Genomic DNA, 19,734 nt, shown 5'->3' with positions numbered 1-19,734 from the left:
TCTCCCGCCTCAGCTTCCCAAAGTGCTGGGATTATAGGTATGAGCCACTGTGCCTGGTCTTGAGTTAACATACTGAAAGCATTTTTATTGTTTAAAATGTACATACAGCAAAATTTGCTATTTTAAGGATAGCCTTATGACTTTTCATAAATGCTTTTCACCACTACAGTCATGATAGAACACTCTTATGCCCATTTGTACTCAAATCCCCCACTTCTAACCAATTTGTTCATTTCCTTTATCTTTGCCTTTTCCATGTCTTATAAAAGAATACCATATAGACTTAGGAGTCTTTTTGTAAAATTTGATGCCCTATTTGTAAAATTAATTATACTTGCTTTCTAGTGTTCTAAATTTAAGTTTTGACAATGCCCAATATAGGTTAAGCACAGGTTAAGCCTTCAAACTTGATTCCATCATCATGAGCTACATGAATATACAAGACTCTGTGTTGCTGGCACTTAACTTTCTTCATCTAAGAGGGAATGATGGGTAAGGGGGTGTTAAGATATACAAGTGACTGCCAAATCACATTAATCTATAGAGCGCTATGAAAACTTATGTTAACATGGAAAGTAATGGAGATTATTGGTTATTGCTTGCTCTTTAATGAAACTCTAAGGAGTTACGTGTTTTTCCTCTTCCCTAGTTAATTCTGGAAGTTCAGAGGCTGAAACCATACCTGAGAAAACTTAAAATAGGCTTTTGGGGCTTTCTGGCTCGTTAAAACAAAAGTTTCTGCCTCCTTGGCCTATAAAACACATGAAAAATTTTCTCGTTTGAGGATGTCAAACATGTCTTCTTTTGTTCTGGAACTCACCTCTAAACCACAGAAATGATCAAACATTCCCCTCTTCTCCCCAATATGACTGGGTGCTGCTGCTTTACTGATCAGTTTTCAGCTCCAATTAACTTCTGCTTTATAGATGAGAACTTTGGGGGTTCCCAGAGAATTGTATTCATTCTCTGAGAACATCCAATCCAGACCAAAGCGTGGCTTCCCTGAACACTCACCAAAATCACAGAACACAAGGCCAAATCTGATAGTAAATCCTTTTAAACACCCTCTGACTGATACAAGCCACAGCCCTTTCTTGATTATGTGTTCAAACTTCAACTCAACACAGCGAATTTTGACTACCAGTGTGATCCTGGTGGTTTCTGGGTATAGGGCATTGACAAAATCATTATTTACGCCTTTTTTTTTTTTTTTGAGATGGAGTCTGGCTCTGTTGTCCAGGCTGGACTGCAGTGGCTGGATCTCAGCTCACTGCAAGCTCCGCCTCCCGGGTTTACGCCATTCTCCTGCCTCAGCCTCCCGAGTAGCTGGGACTACAGGCGCCCGCCACCTTGTCTGACTAGTTTTTTTGTATTTTTTAGTAGAGACGGGGTTTCACCGTGTTAGCCAGGATGTTCTCAATCTCCTGACCTAGTGATCTGCCCGTCTTGGCCTCCCAAAGTGCTGGGATTACAGGCTTGAGCCACCACGCCCGGCCTATTTACGCTTTTTAATTGTTATTAACCACAAATAAATCATTTTAGGCCAGGCATGGTGGCTCACACCTGTAATCCCAGCACTTTGGGAGGACGACGTAGGCAGATCACCTGAGGTCAGGAGTTCAAGACCAGCCTGGCCAACATGGCAAAATCCCATCTCTACTAAAAATATAAAAATTAGCTGGGTGTGGTGGTGCAGGCCTGTAATCCCAACTCCTCGGGAGGCTGAGGCAGGAGAATCACTTGAATCTGGGAGATGAAGGTTGCAGTGAGCCAAGGTCATGCCACTGCACTCCAGCCTGGGTGACAGAGCAAGACTCTGTCTCAAAAAAAAAAAAAATACAAATATAATTTTAAGGGCAAATGTTCAGTATACAGCAATTAAAAATAACATTTATATGACAAAAAATACCTGTATTTGTATATACCTGGTAATACTGATTCAAAATGTAACATGATTAACAAAATTATAAAGTTGATTTGAAATCTGTAATTCTCTCGGTAAACAAAAATAACATTTCTAATGTTATGGGTTGAACTGGGCCTCCCAAAATTTTTATGTTGAAATCTTAATTCGCAGTACTTCAGTATGTGGCAAGAGAGTTGTTGCCAACGTAATTAGTTAAGGTAAAATCATACTGAAGTAGAGTGGGGCCTAACCCAATGAGTGGTGTGTATGTACAAAAATATTGCCACATGGAGAGACACACACACAGGGAGAATGCCATGTGAAAATTAGAGTTATGCCGCTACAAGCTAAGGAGCTACCAGAAGCTAGGTGAGTTCTGAAACAGATCCTTCCCTAGCATCTTCAGAAAAAGCATGCTCCCGCCAATACCTTGTTTCTGGAGTTCTGGCTCCAGAACTGAGAAACAAAAAGTTTGTTTTCCTATGTCACCCAGTTTCTGTACTTTGTTATGGCAGCCCTGGGAAATTACTATAGTCTCTAAACAACTAATTTGAAAGCACAGTAAATAGGATATTTTTTTCTCTTTTTGCTTGTGAGATGGAGTCTTTCCCTGTCTCCCAGGCTGGAGTGTAGTGGTGCGATCTTGGCTCACTGCAACCTCCGCCTCCTGGGTTCAGGCGATTCTTCTGTCTCAGCCTCCCAAGTAGCTGGGGTTACAGGCACTCACCATCATGCCTGGATAATTTTTGTATTTTGAGTAGAGATGGGTTTTCACCATGTTAACTCCTGACCTCAAGTGATCTGTCCACCTCAGCCTCCCAAAGTGCAGGGATTACAGGCGTGAGCTACTGTGCCCAGCTAAATAGGATATTTCTAAGAAATATCTACAGAAGGTTTTCCTTGAAACAAAATCCACATTATTTTTAATGACACATAATCAAACCTAATAATTTAATCTATATCAAGCAACTGCATTTAGCTCTGAGTAACAGAAATCTCCTGAAATCTAATATATGACGAAGGTATTTGTTCTCACATAGGACTGGGTTGGCACACTTAAAAATGCAATAGGGTACAGAGTCTCGTTTTTTTTTTTTTTTTTTTTTTTTAGACAGAGTCTTGCTCTGTCGCCCCAGGCTGGAGTGCAGTGGCATGATCTCGGCTCACTGCAAGCTCCACCTCCCAGGTTCATGCCATTCTCCTACCTCAGCCTCCCGAGTAGCTGGGATTACAGGCGCCCGCCACCATGCCTGGCTAATTTTTTGTATTTTTAGTAGAGACAAAGTTTCTCCGTGTTAGCCAGAATGGTCTCAATCTCCTGACCTCGTGATCTGTCCATCTCGGCCTCCCAAAGTGCTGGGATTATAGGCATGAGCCACCGCGCCCGGCCGTGTTGTTTTTCTTCTTTGGCTGCAACACTGTGGCTTTTGTGGTGGAATCAGGATCACAGAGCCACTGGAAGTATTACGATAACAAGGTGTTCACTATATAAATCAGACCCCATGCAAATATGTTAAGATCTACAGAACAGGAGAATCAGAAGCTCAGAGACTGCCAAACAAGACATTTTGACTCAGTGGTCAAGAGGTCATGCCGGGTTTTGAGAAAAATCCAGACTGTAGGTGACTGACCACACAGGCATATCCCTGATACCAAGTTCATGGAGATGTCTGTGGAAGACTACACGTCTGACACAGTGGAAATCAAGCACTTAAGTGTTTCTTTTGATGGTACTCTTAATTGGCAGGAACAAGGATCTGGAAAATAAGCTGAAGTTTGATGTTCACGAAGCCCCTATGCATCTGTCTGTCTTCATTTAATGTGACCTCAAAAGCTCAGCAATGACTTCTTCTTCATTCTAAATTTCATTCAAGTTATTGCTATTGGTAAATTTGGACATGGAACCATAAAGGAAATGCATTGCAGCAAATGAAGTTCCTAACATTACCCACATTGACATAACAATGCAGAACTATCTGGAACTCTGGATTTCTCTGTCATATCACAAGTCAAAGCCTACTGTCCAATTCACAATCACAAGCAAAGACAAACAGCAAAGGGCAAACATTAAAAATTACAATTCATTTGAGACTATACTCTTTAGACAACTTTGCATAATTATAAAATTCTACCAACTACTTCTTAGAAAATGGAATAAGGGTCCTCTGGCCAAACAATAAAAATACTCCCAGTAAGAAAGGTGGAAAATATAATAGATAAGTGATATCCAATACCTGCCACACTCGGTCAGTTACAATTTAAGACATTAAATAAAACTTGAACCTACTTGCATATTAAAAATGCACTCCAAAACACTCTAAGATGAAAGTTTTATTTACTGAATTGTAAGAAAAGAAACCACCTGCTAAAATTCATGTAGAATAGCTAAGAGTATCTGGAGAATTATTTTTCACCTAAATGTTTACTTGCAAATGAACTACAGACACACTCCTTAAGTGTCCACTTTCAGGATAAGGAACTCATAAAGGCAACACCATATTTACAACTTTGATCAGATCTCTCTCCTGGTGTGACTTTTCTGAAGCATTGCACATGAATTCATTTGTAGGAGGATGTTCCATATTACACTTATACTGTTTTTCTGTAGTGTGTATTCTCACATGTCGTCTTAAGGATGAGGAACAATTGAATGCTTTCCCACAATGCTTACATTGATAAGGTTTCTCTCCAGTGTGCAGTCTCATATGTATTGGTAAAGATGACGGCCATTTGAAGACCTTCCCACATTCCTTACATTCATAGGGCTTCTCTACAGTGTGCGTTCTCACATGTTGTTGCAAAAGTTCAGGCCAACTGAAAGCTTTCCCACACTGCTTGCATTCATAGAGTTTCTCTGCAGTATGCCTTCTCATATGTTTTTGTAAGGATATGTGGCAATAGAAAGCTTTCCCACATAGCTTGCATTCATAGGATTTGTCTTCAGGGTGCATTCTCACATGTTCTCGAAAGCAAGCAGATAAGCTGAAGGCTTTCCCACACTGCTTACATTCATAGGGTTTCTCCCTAGTGTGTGTCCTCATATGTTTTCGTAAAGATATGGGCCAATTGAAAGTTTTCCCACATTGCTTGCACTCATAGGGTTTCTCTCCAGTGTGCACTCTCATGTGTCCTCGAAAGGATGAGGGGTGACTGAATGCCTTCCCGCACTGGTTGCATTCATAGGGTTTCTCTCCACCATGAGTCCTTTCATGTCTTCGAAAGGACTGGGGATAAATGAAGGTTTTCCCACACTGTTTGCATTCGTAGGGTTTCTCTCCGGTGTGAATCCTCTCATGTCTTCGAAAGGACTGGAGATAAATGAAGGTTTTCCCACACTGTTTGCATTCGTAGGGTTTCTCTCCAGTGTGTGTTATCATGTGTCTTCGAAAAGTCGAAGAATAACTGAAGGCTTCCCCACATTCTTTACATTTATGTGGCTTCTCTCCAGTGTGTGAAATCATATGTCTTCGAAAAGTTGAGGAATAACTAAAGGCTTCCCCACATTCCTGACATTTATATGGCTTCTCGCCAGTGTGTGTTATTGTGTGTCTTCGAAACGTTGAGGAATAACTGAAAGCTTTCCCACATTCCTTACACTTATATGGCTTCTCTCCGGTGTGACTTCTGAGATGACTAGTAAGACTTGAGAAGTCAATGAAGGCTTTCCCACATTGTTTACATTCGTAGGTTTTCTCAGCAGTGTGAATCCTTACGTGCCGATTGAGGGAGGAAGTACGAGGAAAGGTTTTCCCACATAATTTACACACATAGGGTCTCTCTCCATTGTGGGTTCTCACATGCATTCTTAGGTGTGAACGACAACTGTAGGCCTGCCCACATTCCTGGCACTGATATAGTTTGTGTCCAGTGTGAACTGTGATGGGACTCTTGAGGGATGTGCGGTGATGCATGAAGACTTTTCCATACGTGTTGTATTCACACTGTTTTACTCCAGGTGGAATTTTCTTGTACAGATTAAGATGTGGAATCTGGCTGAAGGCTTCTCCACATTGATCATTACTTTCACAGACTCTCTCCAACACATGATTTCTACTAAAAATGAGAAGCATGTTATTGGCTTAATAATGATTTGTTAGTATTTATTAGGAAGTATTGCATTTTAACCATTTTCACTGAAAGCATAGGTTTTTCACCCTATGTGAATTGTCTGAAAATGAAATAAACTGAATGCCCTGGAAGATGGTCTGACCACTGCCATTATTAAAATGGTGTTTCTTATGTATAGGGTTTCTTTTCTTTTCTTTTCTTGAGACAGAGTCTCACTCTGTTACCCAGGCTGGAGTGCAGTGGCACAGTCTCAACTCACTGCAACCTCTGCCTCCTGGGTTCATGCAATTCTGCCTCAGCCTCCCAAGCAGCTGGGATTATAGGCCTGCAGCACCATGCCCTGCTAATTTTTGTATTTTTAGTAGAGACAGGGTTTCACCACGTTCGCCAGGCTGGTCTCAAACTCCTGGCCTCAAGTGATCTGCCCACCTCAGTCTCCCAAAGTGCTAGGATTATAGGCGTGAGCCACCATGCCTGGCCCAGGGTTTCTTGATAATGGTTTCCATCTGAATTATGTTTCTAATGTCACTTGCTGTCTATGTCACATTTAAAGAAATATTTTTTGTAAAAATTCTGTGGATTAAACAAATTTGGAGCTAGGCTTGTATGAGTTTTCTGTTGACTTGCTTTTTTAAAGTTTAATGACAGACTAAGATTCTCTCCTGAAATACTGTGTTCCCTTGTGAGTGCAACTCACCTGAGATTTCTCCCCTGCTTTGTGGGCTGATCTTCAATGCTAAGACTGTCCCAAATTTTTCCTAAAACAGAGGCCCAGGAAACATTTCTGGTGAACGCAGCTATTTTAGATTCCTTGGGTATTTTTTCTCCGTAAATATCCTGCTGAGAAACTGACCCACTGGCCTTAAATTGAGTTTCATCATCTGAAATCAAAAAGTCAACAAATCATAAGAAGGCACTTGTTAGCTGAAAATGACACTGAGGAGTTTAGGTATCTCAGGACTTCATCAAACACAAAATGGTCAAAATGGTAAGCAACTCAATAAACATAGTATTGGTAAGCATAGAAAAATTATTTTAAAAAAATAATCACAGCCAGATGCGGTGGTTCACACCTGTAATCCCAGCACTTTGGGAGGCCAAGGCAGGCAGATCACGAGGTCAGGAGTTCAAGACCAGCCTGGCTGACATAGTGAAACCCCGTCGCTACTAAAAATACAAAAATTGGCTGGGCATGGTGGCGCTCTCCTGTAATCCCAGCTACTTGGGTGGCTGAGGCAGATAAATGCTTGAACCCGGGAGGCAGAGGTTGCAGTGAGTCGAGATTGCACCACTGCACTCCAGCCTGGGTGATAGAGCGAGACTCCATCTCAAAAACAACAACAAACAAAAAAAAAAAATCAAATTTTCACTGGCTTGCAAAAACAAACTTCACTAGGCCTCTCAAAGCTATATCCATAATGACGACATGAAGGGAGCTTTCCTTACAAAACGAAAAAGCTGAAATACCGATTCTCATTCTCATGGAAAACCATTACATTCTAGCTCTATTACAGCTGTGACTATGTCTTATTTACCAATTTATTCCCTTTCCACATTCTAAGCCTTGGAACAGGTCTGATGTGTAAGAAATACTTGTTCTCTAAGTAACTACGTGAAGGAAGGAATGATGTCATCCTTACCTACTGAGGCCAGGTTCCGGAAGGTCTCCAGCATCACATCTCTGTACAGGTCCCTCTGAGCAGAATCCAGCAAAGCCCACTCCTCCAGGGTGAAGTCCACAGCCACATCCTCAAAGACCACTGAGTCCTAAAACATTCAACATATTTATGAGACCGAGAGCCCAGGAGCGTTGTACTTATATCGTATGCAGTTCAAAAAAGATTCTGTGGTCCCCGACATCTACCCTGTGACTCAGTTGTCACCCCTCTTCCTTCTGTCTACTCTACACTCACTTCCTCATAGATTTCACAGGACCATTAACACACTGAATTTCTCTCTATACTTTTACTGTGACCAACTGAAGACATTACTCTCTATCAAAAGCATTCAGACCACATTGGAGGTATCAAACAAATGCTATATAAATGAAACAAATACTTGTATTTTAAGACCATCAGTCCCTTGTCACACAAACCGTTTCAGCTCCTCCCCTGCTGCACACATCATCATTCTGCACCACACAAAGCACAGGGTCAAAACTGAATGAAGGTTTACGGGATAAAAACACGGAAGGACTGGGAACATTCTCTTCTGCTTCCTTCACCAAACATCAGGCCAAGGGGCCTGAGAGGACCCAAGTGGCAACAAAGGCCAGGTAGCCATAGCGTCTTAAAGAACTCCAGGTCCAACTGGCTGAATGAAAACATTCTTTTGAGAAGTATTAATTTTAACTTGGAAACTAGAAGTTATTGAGAAATTAGACCTTAGGAAAAATGAAAAAGACATGAGAACGAGGACCTCCCCACATTCCCTATACTTGGAGCCTCAGTGACGGAAGCCCAACAATTAATTCTGGGTTCTGTCTCTCTCGCACGCTCTCTCTCTCACACACACAGGCACACTCACTCAATAAGTATGCACAGAGTGAGGTGCAGACAACGTCCAAACAGTTCTTTTTACCAGAGCCAAAAAAAAGTATTCTTGGGCTGGGTGTGATGGCTCACGCCTGTAATCCTAGTACTTTGGGAGGCCAGGGCGGGCAGATCATTTGACGTCAGGGTTCAAAACCAGCCTGGCCAACATGGTGAAACCCCATCTCTACTAAAAATTAAAAAAAAAAAAAATTAGCAGGGCATGGTGGTGCATGACTGTAGTCCCAGCTACTTGGGAGGCTGAGGCACAAGAATTGCTTGAACCCGGGAGGCAGAGGTTGCAGTGTGCTGAGATCATGCCACTGTACTCCAGCCTGGGTGATAGAGCAGAACTCAGTCTCAAAAAAAAAAAAAAAAAAAAAAAAGTATTCTTGCTACCCTTAAGTTTAAGAGTCCCACTTTGCAAAGGAGTTAACTGAAGTCCAAACCATTTGATTACAAATTTTCCATGGTTATAAAAGACATAAAGAACTCAATAGTGCCTTCCTAGAAAATTCTGTGTCTCAAAAATTCCAGGAGGAAAAAAAAATAAAAAGAAAAATAAAAAATTCCAGGAGGAAGTGATTCCTCACGTATCACTCTAGAGGCTGCACTTTCAATTTCTCATTTCCATATTGCATATTGGGCACAGGTGCATGGAAACCCCAAGATGCCCAGTTCCTTCAAACCTGCTTTCTGAGAAAGATCAACTCCTTACTTACCATCTATCAGCAGGAGACAAAATTGACTGTCACGCAGCAATTCTGATGCTAGAACATTCCTATTCACAGAGCAGCAGAGTACCTACAGGACCCTCATACTGGCACAGGATAATGTGAGCTCCCTGGGTCAGCCTTAATTGCCCACAGTACAGTATTTGCAGTGTATAATAAAGTTCCCATTATGCAGAAAGAAGTTAACATTGCGGGCTTTAGACTTTATCTTTAGGAAGGCTTTCCGGCAATGTTGCCCTTAGCTGGTGTCCAGGAACCTGGGTTTTGGGAAGGTTCGCACCACCCTAATTCAGATTACTCATGGTGCAAACACCACTGTTAATGCTGGACAACTGCTTTCCTTCTGGAAATAGAATCTGTGTACACACCAGGCAGGGGATGCTTATGTGAAGATCCAGCAGTAAAAGTCCTGGACACTGGCCAGACGCAGTGGCTCCCACCTGTCACCCCAGCACTTTGGGAGGCTGAGGCAGGGATCACTTGAGGTCAGGAGTTTGAGACAAGCCTAGCCAACATGGTGAAACCCCGTCTCTACTAAAAATACAAAATTAGCCAGGCGTGGTGGCCTGTGCCTGTAATCCCAGCTATTTGGGAGGTTGAGGCATGAGAACAGCTCCAACCCGGGAGGTGGAGGTTGCAGTGAGTCAAGATTGTGCCACTGCACTCCAGCCTGGGCAACAGAGTAAGACTTCATCTAAAAAAACTCCTGGGCACCGAGTCTCCAATAAGCTTCTTTTTTTTTTTTTTTTTTTTTTTTTGAGACAGAGTCTCGCTTAGTCGCCCAGGCTGGAGTGCAATGGCGCGATCTCGGCTCACTGAAAGCTCCACCTCCCGGGTTCACGCCATTCTCCTGCCTCAGCCTCCTGAGTAGCTGGGACTACAGGCGCCCGCCGCCTCGCCCGGCTAATTTTTTGCATTTTTAGTAGAGACGGGGTTTCACCGTGTTAGCCAGGATGGTCTCGATCTCCTGACCTCGTGATCCGCCCGCCTCGGCCTCCCAAAGTGCTGGGATTACAGGCGTGAGCCACCGCGCCCGGCCTCCAATGAGCTTCTTTGGTGGACATTTCACAGGTGTTGTCACGACTCATTGCTGGGGGAATGAGGTGCGTTCTGCATCCACTGGGAAAGGACTCTGAAAAGCTTCATTGGGTTTCTTTTGCACGTCTCCCCATGTGCCTTTTCCCAGTGCTGATTTTGCTGCGTGTCCTTTTGTTGTATCAAATCATAGTCATCAGTATGACTGTACGTGGAGCCCTGTGAATCCTACTAGCAGGGTGCGGGGTGGTCCTGGGGATGCTGACACCGTTGGCATCGGAGGTGGGATTTGCTAGAATGAGCCTGACTCACTGAAATATGGCAAAAGCACTGTTTGGGAAAAGGACGGATGAAGGGGTAAGGGATGGTAAGCCTCTGGTGCCTGCGTGGTGTATGGAGCCTATGAAACAACAGCTGAGCTGTCTGCTACGAGAGTTAACGGTTGATGGAGGGAGAAATGACAAACCCAGCTCCAGTGGGGTGGGCTGGATGTCCTGGCTGCTCTGGGCCATGCAGGCTGTGAGACAAGAAAACAAAGAACAGCCTTTGGTTTTTGTTCTCTCCTCCGGATAGGAGAAAGGGCCCCCATGTTCTGAAAGGTAAGCTTTGGGTGAGGAAAATGGTAAAAGTTTGTGCTGCATTGGGAGGGAAAGAAAGTTAAGTCAATTCCCAAGGCTGGAACGCAATTTTAGGTAAACTCTGGGGAAGCAGGGGACACTCCAAGCTTTTTTTTTTTTTTTTTCTGAGACGGAGTTTTGCTCTGTTGCCCAGGCTGGAGGGCAGTGGCACGATCTTGGCTCACTGCAAGCTCCACTTCCCAGGTTCATGCCATTCTCCTGCCTCAGCCTCCCGAGTGGCTGGGACTACAGGTGCCCGCCACCACAGCCGGCTAATTTTTTGTATTTTTAGTAGAGACAGGGTTTCACGGTGTTAGCCAGGATGGTCTCGATCTCCTGACCTCGTGATCCGCCCACCTCGGCCTCCCAAAGTGCTGGGATTACAGGCGTGAGCCACCGTGCCCGGCCACTCCAGGCTTTTTTAAAAACCTGCTGCTACGGCTGGGCGCGGTGGCTCAAGCCTGTAATCCCAGCACTTTGGGAGGCCGAGATGGGTGGATCACGAGGTCAGGAGATCGAGACCATCCTGGATAACACGGTGAAACCCCGTCTCTACTAAGAAATACAAAAAACTAGCCGGGCGAGGTGGCGGGCGCCTGTAGTCCCAGCTACTCGGGAGGCTGAGGCCGGAGAATGGCGTGAACCTGGGAGGCGGAGCTTGCAGTGAGCTGAGATCCGGCCACTGCACTCCAGCCTGGGCTACAGAGCGAGACTCCGTCTCAAAAAAAAAAAAAAAAAAAAAAAAAAAAAAAAAAAAAAAACCTGCTGCTGGTTAAAAAAAAGGCTGGAGTGTTCCCTGCTTCCCCCTGGTTTACCTCCTGACCAGCCATGGTCTTTCCTGCTAGCAGAATGCCATCCCTGTAAATGCTGAACTGCCAGCGGTTTGTTGTGAAGTGGTCCCCAGAAAGATATGTCCATGTCCTAATTCCTGGTAGCTGTGACTATAACCTTATCTGTAAATAGGGTCCTTGCAGATGTCATCAATTAAAATGACACCAACTAATCCAATGGGCCCTGGTGTCTTTCTAAGAGGAAAATGCCACATGAAGACAGAAACACACACGGAAGGTGGCCATGTGAAGATGGAAGGAGAGACTGGAATTATGGTGCCACAAGCAAAGGAACACCTGGGGCTACCAGAAGCTCCAAGAGATGAGGAATACTACTGCATCGGCATGTGTGATAAAAATGAGAGAAAATGGCAAAAAAAAAAAGTCTTTGTCATTTTAAAAACACTACAGGGATCATCTCAATCAGTTTTTGTTTGTTTGTTTTTTTAAATGACGGACACAACATCCTTGCTTTTTGCCCCTGGTGCATGGACTGGAATTTAAACTCTAAGTATTAGAAATAAGATCAGGTCTCCACAACTGATTTTTTTTTTTTTGAGACGTAGTCTTGCTCTGTCGCCCAGGCTGGAGTGCAGTGGCGCAATTTCGGGTCACTGCAGGCTCTGCCTCCCGAGTTTACGCCATTCTCCTGCCTCAGCCTCCCAAGTAGCTGGGACTACAGGCGCCTGCCACCACGCCCGGCTAGTTTTTTTGTATTTTTTTTAGTAGCGACGGGGTTTCACCGTGTTACCCAGGATGGTCTCAATCTCCTGACCTTGTGATCCGCCTGCCTCGGCCTCCCAAAGTGCTGGGATTACAGGCGTGAGGCACCGCATCTGGTCCACAACTGATTTTTACTATCATTTTTCCTATTGGAGGTTCAGAGAAAAGGGAAACAAATGAAGAGAGAGGCAATCTCTAAGTGGGGATGTACTTTTGGAATCTTAGGTAGTAGTTTTTAGTTTGTTAATGTGCTTTTATGAAAACCTATTTCTGACGACCTTAAGAGTTGATGGTTTTCAAGCCAGATGTGCATATTTTTAGCTGAATCAATTTGGACGTTAAGACTCAGGAGACCAAAAGGGCTTAGGAAACTCTTGCAACTTGATCTTGGCACACCGCTGTCCAACCCAGCAATACCCAGGCTGTACTGCTGCAGAAGAAAAGCCTCAGTGTTTTACAGAATTCTGAACTCAGAGCCCAGCGGCCTGGACTTGACTCTAAGCTAAAACCTAACACTGCCCACTCTAATTCATCCTCACTATGTCCACTGCTACCTCAGCCTTCACTGTGCTGACCTGACAGCAGGGCTAGGCTCAATGAACATGCCTCTAATTCAGGAAACAGTGCAACTGCAGAGCTCCACACCCCCGGGTAAGGCAGTGAACTACGAAAAACATCAGGGGTGCTGGCTGGTCTGTCTGGCGCACTCGCAGCTGCCCACACTGAAGGACTCGCTTGACCCTGGATGGCACTGTCTGAAATCCAGCTGCTCTTTTCGGAGCCGTGACCGAAACGTTCCCTCTTCCTGAAGCAAACGTCGCACGCGGCTGTGAGTGCCCTGGATTCAGGTTGGCTGCTAAGCCTCCGATCACACCCCACAGTCCTGAGACAGCAGCAAGTGGCCACAGTTCCTGAACTTTCCACAAAGGACACCTCCGGGTGTCGTCCATACTGGAGAGGTGAATGAACTGGTATCACAGACACGCACAACTGCTTGAAACTGATGCTTCGGGCAGAGCCTCTGAAACTGAGGACTACACTGAGTGATTCTGTTTACAGAGAACCCTAGGACAGGAGGCCCGCGGTGGGAGGTCACGCTGGGGGCCCTGCTAACCCGACTGCCTGACCGGTGTCAAGTCCTGCTTGGGGTGTCCCAACCATTGCAAACAATGTGCTTCCAAGGGGACTGACCCCTGTCCCCTTTGGGGGGACTTATTTTGTACTTACCCTGGCACTCAGGGCACTGCCTTGTCCCTGGAAGACACTCAGGTCTAAGTTCGACTTACTGGCCAGAGCTACGCTGTGCAGGAACTGGTGCCTCTCTCCAGTAACAAATAGTAATGGGGGCGGGAAGAGAATAATACAGAAACTTCATAAGCCACCTGGTTTTCTGAGACCTCTGTGGTCCAAACATATGAACAAAAGCTCAACACCACTAATCATCAGAGAAACGCAAATAAAAAGCACGATAAGATACCATCTCACGCCAGTCAGAAGGGCTGTTATTAAAAAGTTAAAAAATAACAGATGTTGGCAAGGCTGTTAAAGGGAATGCTTTTACGTGGTTGGTGGGAATGTAAATTAGTACAACCTCTAAGAAAAACAGTGTGGAGATTTCTCAGAGAACTAAAAACAGAACTACCATTCAGTCCAGCAGTCCCACTACTGGGCGTCTACCCAAAGGAAAAGACACCATTCCACCAAGAAACACATCACCTGTGTGTTCACTGCAGCAGCTTCACAGCAGCAAAGGTATGGAGTCAACCTAGTGACCACAGACAGCGGACTGAAGAAAATGTGCTCCATCTACACCATGGAATACGACACAGCCACAAAAAAGAATGAAATCGTGACCTTTGCAGCAACATGGATGCAGCTGGAGGCCATTATCGTCAGCAAACTGATGCAGAAACAGAAAACCAAATATGGCATATTCGTTCTTGTAAGTGGGAAGTCAAACTTGGGTACACGTGGACATAAAACTGGAAACAATAGACGCTGGGGATTCCAAATGGAGGGACAAGGGGGAAATGGCTGACAAACTTCCTCATGGCTACGATGTCCACTATCTGGGTGACAAGCTCAATGAAAGCCCAAACCTCAGCATCATATAATATTCCCTTGTAACCTGCACATGTGCCCCATGAATCTGAAATAAAAATGGAAATTAAAAAGGTAGTAATTCTGGCTGGGCGCGGTGCCTCACGCCTGTAATCCCAGCACTTTGGGAGGCCGAGGCGGGCAATCACGAGGTCAGGAGATGGAGACCATCCTGGCTAACATGGTGAAACCCCGCCTCTACTAAAAATACAAAAAATTAGCCGGGCGCGGTCGTGGGCGCCTGTAGTCCCAGCTACTCGGAAGGCTGAGGCAAGAGAATGGCGTGGACCTGGGAGGCGGAGTGTGCAGTGAGCCGAGATCGCGCCACTCCTCTCCAACCTGGGTGACAGAGAGAGACTCCGTCTCAAAAAAATAATAATAATAATAATAATAATTCCATTGCAGCCAATGCAGCCAATGGAATTTACCTTAACTGGCTAAGTCCAGGAGCCCTAAAGAGCACAAGTGCAATCAATACTGCAGTGTGGTCTCATCCTACTTCATAGGGTCCTCCCATAATTCTGTGGTAAAAGACCCCTGTCGGCCGGGCGCGGTGGCTCAAGCCTGTAATCCCAGCACTTTGGGAGGCCGAGACGGGCGGATCACGAGGTCAGGAGATCGAGACCATCCTGGCTGACACGGTGAAACCCCGTCTCTACTAAAAAATACAAAAAAACTAGCCGGGCGAGGTGGCGGGCGCCTGTAGTCCCAGCTACTCGGGAGGCTGAGGCAGGAGAATGGCGTGAACCCGGGAGGCGGAGCTTGCAGTGAGCTGAGATCCGGCCACTGCACTCCAGCCTGGGCGGCAGAGCGAGACTCTGTCTCAAAAAAAAAAAAAAAAAAAAAAAGACCCCTGTCCAGTGGCCTAGGGCGTGGACTGCAGGAAGTGCCAACCCAAAGACCTGAGGGCCCCTAACCTTAGAAAGTGCTGCCTGCAAAGCTGGCCCCTGGCTGGCCTAAGGGAGCCAGGATTTGGGGAGGGATGTCCTCCCGACAGAGGAGTTGTTTACTGTGCTGCAACTGTTTACGCAACAATGTGTTTACCCTAAAAATCTGCTTTCCTCCTGGGTGTCTGAAATCTTGGCACAGCCAGGCACAGGGTACCTCTGTGACCAGCTGCCAATTTTAAAACACTCTGGTTGGGGGCATGGTGGTTCACACCTATAATCCCAGCACTCTGGAAGGCGGAGGTGGGCAGACCACCTGAGGTCAGGAGTTCGAGACCAGCCTGGCCTATATGGCGAAACCCTGTATCTACTAGAAATACATAAAGATGGCCAGGCGCAGTGGTTCCCGCCTGTAATCCCAGCACTTTGGGAGGCTGAGGTGGGCGAATCACCAGGTCAGGAGTTTGAGACTAGCCTGGCCAATATAGTGAAACCTCGTCTCTACTAAAAACACAAAAATTAGCCGGGCATGGTGGCAGACGCCTATAATCCCAGCTACTCGGGAGGCTAAGGCAGGAGAATTGCTTGAACCCAGGAGGCAGAGGTTGCAGTGAGCCAAGTTCCTACCATTGCACTCCAGCCTGGGAGAAAAGGGCGAAACTCCCTATAAAAAAAAAAAAAAGAGGCCGGGCGCGGTGGCTCAAGCCTGTAATCCCAGCACTTTGGGAGGCCGAGACGGGCGGATCACGAGTTCAGGAGATCGAGACCATCCTGGCTAACACGGTGAAACCCTGTCTCTACTAAAATACAAAAAAAATTAGCCGGGCGAGGTGGCGGGCGCCTGTACTCCCAGCTACTCGGGAGGCTGAGGCAGGAGAATGGCGTGAACCCGGGAGGCGGGGCTTGCAGTGAGCTGAGATCCGGCCATTGCACTCCAGCCTGGGCAACAGAGCTAGACTCCGTCTCAAAAAAAAAAAAAAAAAAAAAAGAGAGGCAGAGAGAGGAAAGAAAGACAGAGAAAGGAAAAAAAGAAAAGAAAAGGAAGAAAAATTAGGCAGGCCTGGTGGCAGGTGCCTGTAGCCCCAGCTACCTGAGAGGCTGAGGCAGGAGAATCGTTTGAACCCAGGAGGCAGAGATTGCAGTGAGCTGAGACAGCACCACTGCACTCCAGCCTGGGCAATAGAGCGAGACCCTGTCTCAAAACAAAACAAAACAAAAACAAAGTAAAGGAACACAGCCCTGAGGCAGCCCCTGTGTTTGGGGAAATCTCATCAGTGCCAGGGCCAGCATTACAGATGATGAACACTTGAATATATGGAGCCGGGACAAATCGTCATCTAAACAAGAAAAATCTCTTGTATTCTACCTATTTCAGGAACACAAAAAATGTATTATAGAATTAAGGAAAGGGTACTGCAGTATTGGAAGCAGAACAGAATCATCCACTGTCAAAAATTCTCTACCATGTCAAGGAGAATAACTGACATTTTGGTAAATTTTTATAATTTATCTGCAACATGTTTCATGGCAATGTATTCATTTTTCTGCACCTATGGTGAAAAGGAGATTTTCTCTATTTCTCTGAGATTCTTCTCCCCAGTAACATTTTGAAGTCTAGGCCCTGGAATCCTATTTGTTGTCATTCAAAAGAAAAGAACAAGGCTGGTGGAGGTAGGAGAATCACCTGAGCTCAGGAGTTTGAGACCAGCCTGGGCAACAAAGTGAGCCCCCATCCCTAAAAACAAAAAAATACAAAAACTTAGGCAGGCATGGTGGTACACACCTGGAGTCCCTGTGTTCAGGAGGCTGAGGCAGGAAGATTGCTTGAGCCCAGGAGGTGGAGGCTGCAGTGAGCTGTGATCGCCAACACTGCACTCCAGCATGGGCAACAGAGCTCTCAAAAAAATAATAGTAATAAAAGAAAAAACAAAGTAGGGGCCGGGCGCGGTGGCTCAAGCCTGTAATCCCAGCACTTTGAGAGGCCGAGACGGGTAGATCACGAGGTCAGGAGATCGAGACCATCCTGGCTAACATGGTGAAACCCCGTCTCTGGTAAAAAATACAAAAAACTAGCCGGACGAGGTGGCGGGCGCCTATAGTCCCAGCTACTCGGGAGGCTGAGGCAGGAGAATGGCGTAAACCCGGGAGGCGGAGCTCGCAGTGAGCTGAGATCTGGCCACTGCACTCCAGCCTGGGCGACAGAGCGAGACTCCGTCTCAAAAAAAAAAAAAAAGAAAAAAGAAAGTAACAGATCTGAGAAACTTACTACACACACTTCAGGGAATGTTTAACAAATGGAATGTAAGACGAACATTTTAATTTTTTTCCTGAAACTCACCCTGTTGGAATTATTATTATTATCATTTTTTGAGACGGAGTCACGCTCTGCCGCCCAGGCTGGAGTGCAATGGAGCGTTTTCGGCTCACTGCAAGCTCCACCTCCCGGGTTCACGCCATTCTCCTGCCCCAGCCTCCCGAGTAGCTGAGACTACAGGCGCCCGCCACCACGCCCAGTTTATTTTTGTATTTCTAGTAGAGATAGGGTTTCTCCATGTTGGCCAGGCTGGTCCCCAACTCCTGATCTCAACTAATCTGCTCACCTCAGCCTCCCAAAGTGCTGGGATTACAGGCGTGAGTCACCGCGCCCGGCCTGGAAATATTTTATCTTGCAACTTCTATTAATTAAATGTACGTTTCACTTACTAAAAACTGAGATTCGAAAAAGTGAAAACCTTTCCACAGTGACAAACCCAGGGAGGGGTCAAGTCTGGCCAGGCTACCACGAGGGACGCCCTCCCACCCCCAATTCAGGTGTTCCCTCGGCAAGGAATCCCATTGTTAGTACTCAAAACTGATCTGAGAAACTTCCTGAAATCCACAGTTTCCAGGGAACCGTGAAAGAATATATTTCCGTGGTTTTAGCCCCCTCATCTGCAGTCAGTTGCTACAGCAGTCCGAGGACACTAATGCACCAGCCTCCCGGGCGTCCCCGCTGTGGGTCTGCGGCGTTTGCTTTGGGGTCCTCGCTCTCCCTTGTTTCTCTAGTCACTTCAGTTACTCTTCCTTGTGTGTGAGAACCGAGGGACGACCAGGAACCCTTGTTTTGTTCCCCCTTACCTACCCCAGGCATCTAGGGGTCAAAGGGGACAAGAAGTCCCCAAGAAGGAAAACTAGGACTCAGGGAGGAAACCTCGCGCGCCCCAGGCCCCAGGGGCTGCCTTTGCAAGTTGGGGCTCCAGGGACGCCCCCAGCCCGCCCCCGGCGGCTCCGTTGAGGTCCCCACCGCTCCTGGGCTGTCCCGGGAGGAGCCCGGGGTCCCCCAGAGACCGCAGCCGGGGGCGCGGGGTCTCCCAGGAGCTGAGCCGCGGGAGCGCGGGCGGAGGCGGCACCGACCAGGGACCCGCACCCCAGGAGGCCCCGCGGCGTAGGAGGCCTCGCGGCGTAGGCCCCAGGGCGGGTCCCGGGGGAGCCAAGGACCGCACCGCGGGGTCTCGGGCGACTCTGCCTCCCGCGACCCGGGCGTTCCGAAGCCGCAGCCAAACGCTCAGAGGCGCCGCGGCCCCGGGCGGGGCGTGGGGGTCGGGAGCGCAGGGACGCGGGAGCCCCGGGACGACGGGGAGGGGGTCGGGCTCCGGGCGCCGTTCCCCGCTCTGCAGCCTCGGGGCCAGAGGCGGGCGGGGATCCGAGGCTTGGAGCGCCCTAGCCGCGGCCTCAGCGCGGGAGGCGGGGCCAGGCGGGACCCCCGGGGCCCAGGCGCTCGTCCTGCGCCGCCCTCGCCGGGGACGCCCCGCGCGTCCCTCAGCTCATCCCAGCCGCGGTCTCAGGCGGCCGCCGCTTCCTGCCGCCCCGCACCGGGATAGTCTCCCGCGCCGCACTCACCATGTCCCGGGGCGATTTCTCCGCTACCTGCGCAGGTGAGCAAGACAGGAACAGGGACGCCGGGGACCGCTAGGGGCAGGCGGGACACTCACGGCTAGGAGGACGGAGACGTCCCGTCCCAGGGGCCTGATTGGACAGAGCTTGGGGAGCCGCGCCTCTGATTGGACAGTGCTGCCAACGTCAGCGACTCTGATTGGAGAACTCCCCGGTCCCTCCCCTGGCGCTGTAATTGGGAAGGTCCCGGATTCCGATTGGGCGCCCCTGATTGGATAGTCGTCTCGGCCCCGCCCCTGCCCATCCTGATTGGCTAGTTCCCTAGGACCCACCCCTGCCACCTGAGTGACGGGAGCGACGCGAACACGCGTGGCTGTCCCGCCCGGCGGGGACATTGGCTTCTGGGCAAACTGGTTCCAGCCTGAGGCAG

General features: G+C 47.4%; 1 protein-coding gene across 3 annotated transcripts; it reads right to left on the bottom strand.

Annotated features, from left to right (window-relative positions):
• Positions 1 to 4,224: 4,224 nt before the first annotated feature.
• ZNF555 (zinc finger protein 555) lies at positions 4,225 to 19,391 on the bottom strand. 3 transcript variants are annotated; one of them, XM_005587479.5, is made up of 4 exons: positions 19,311 to 19,391; positions 7,615 to 7,741; positions 6,672 to 6,855; positions 4,225 to 5,959 (listed from the first exon to the last, which is right to left on the bottom strand). In XM_005587479.5, the coding sequence occupies exons 1-4, from the start codon at positions 19,311 to 19,313 to the stop codon at positions 4,387 to 4,389; spliced, it is 1,887 nt and encodes a 628-aa protein (XP_005587536.3). In that variant the 5' UTR covers positions 19,314 to 19,391; the 3' UTR covers positions 4,225 to 4,386. The 3 variants fall into 3 exon arrangements, with proteins under 3 accessions (XP_005587536.3, XP_005587537.3, XP_073881400.1); XM_005587480.5 differs by having other exon boundaries at positions 4,225 to 5,956; XM_074025299.1 differs by lacking the exon at positions 6,672 to 6,855.
• Between the last annotated feature and the right edge of the window lie 343 nt (positions 19,392 to 19,734).

Source organism: Macaca fascicularis, chromosome 19 (genome assembly GCF_037993035.2).
Source record: "Macaca fascicularis isolate 582-1 chromosome 19, T2T-MFA8v1.1".
NCBI classification, from domain to species: domain Eukaryota; kingdom Metazoa; phylum Chordata; class Mammalia; order Primates; family Cercopithecidae; genus Macaca; species Macaca fascicularis.
Note: the sequence above shows the minus strand (reverse complement) of the source record. Positions and strands in the feature narration are given on the sequence as shown.

Excerpts from the sequence above, each read along its gene's own strand:
- ZNF555 (XM_005587479.5), bottom strand. Across the intron at positions 6,856-7,614 it reads CCGGAACCTGGCCTCAGTAG|ATGATGAAACTCAATTTAAG; the intron begins GTAAGGATGACA and ends TTTTGATTTCAG. Across the intron at positions 5,960-6,671 it reads AAGCAGGGGAGAAATCTCAG|TAGAAATCATGTGTTGGAGA; the intron begins GTGAGTTGCACT and ends TCTCATTTTTAG.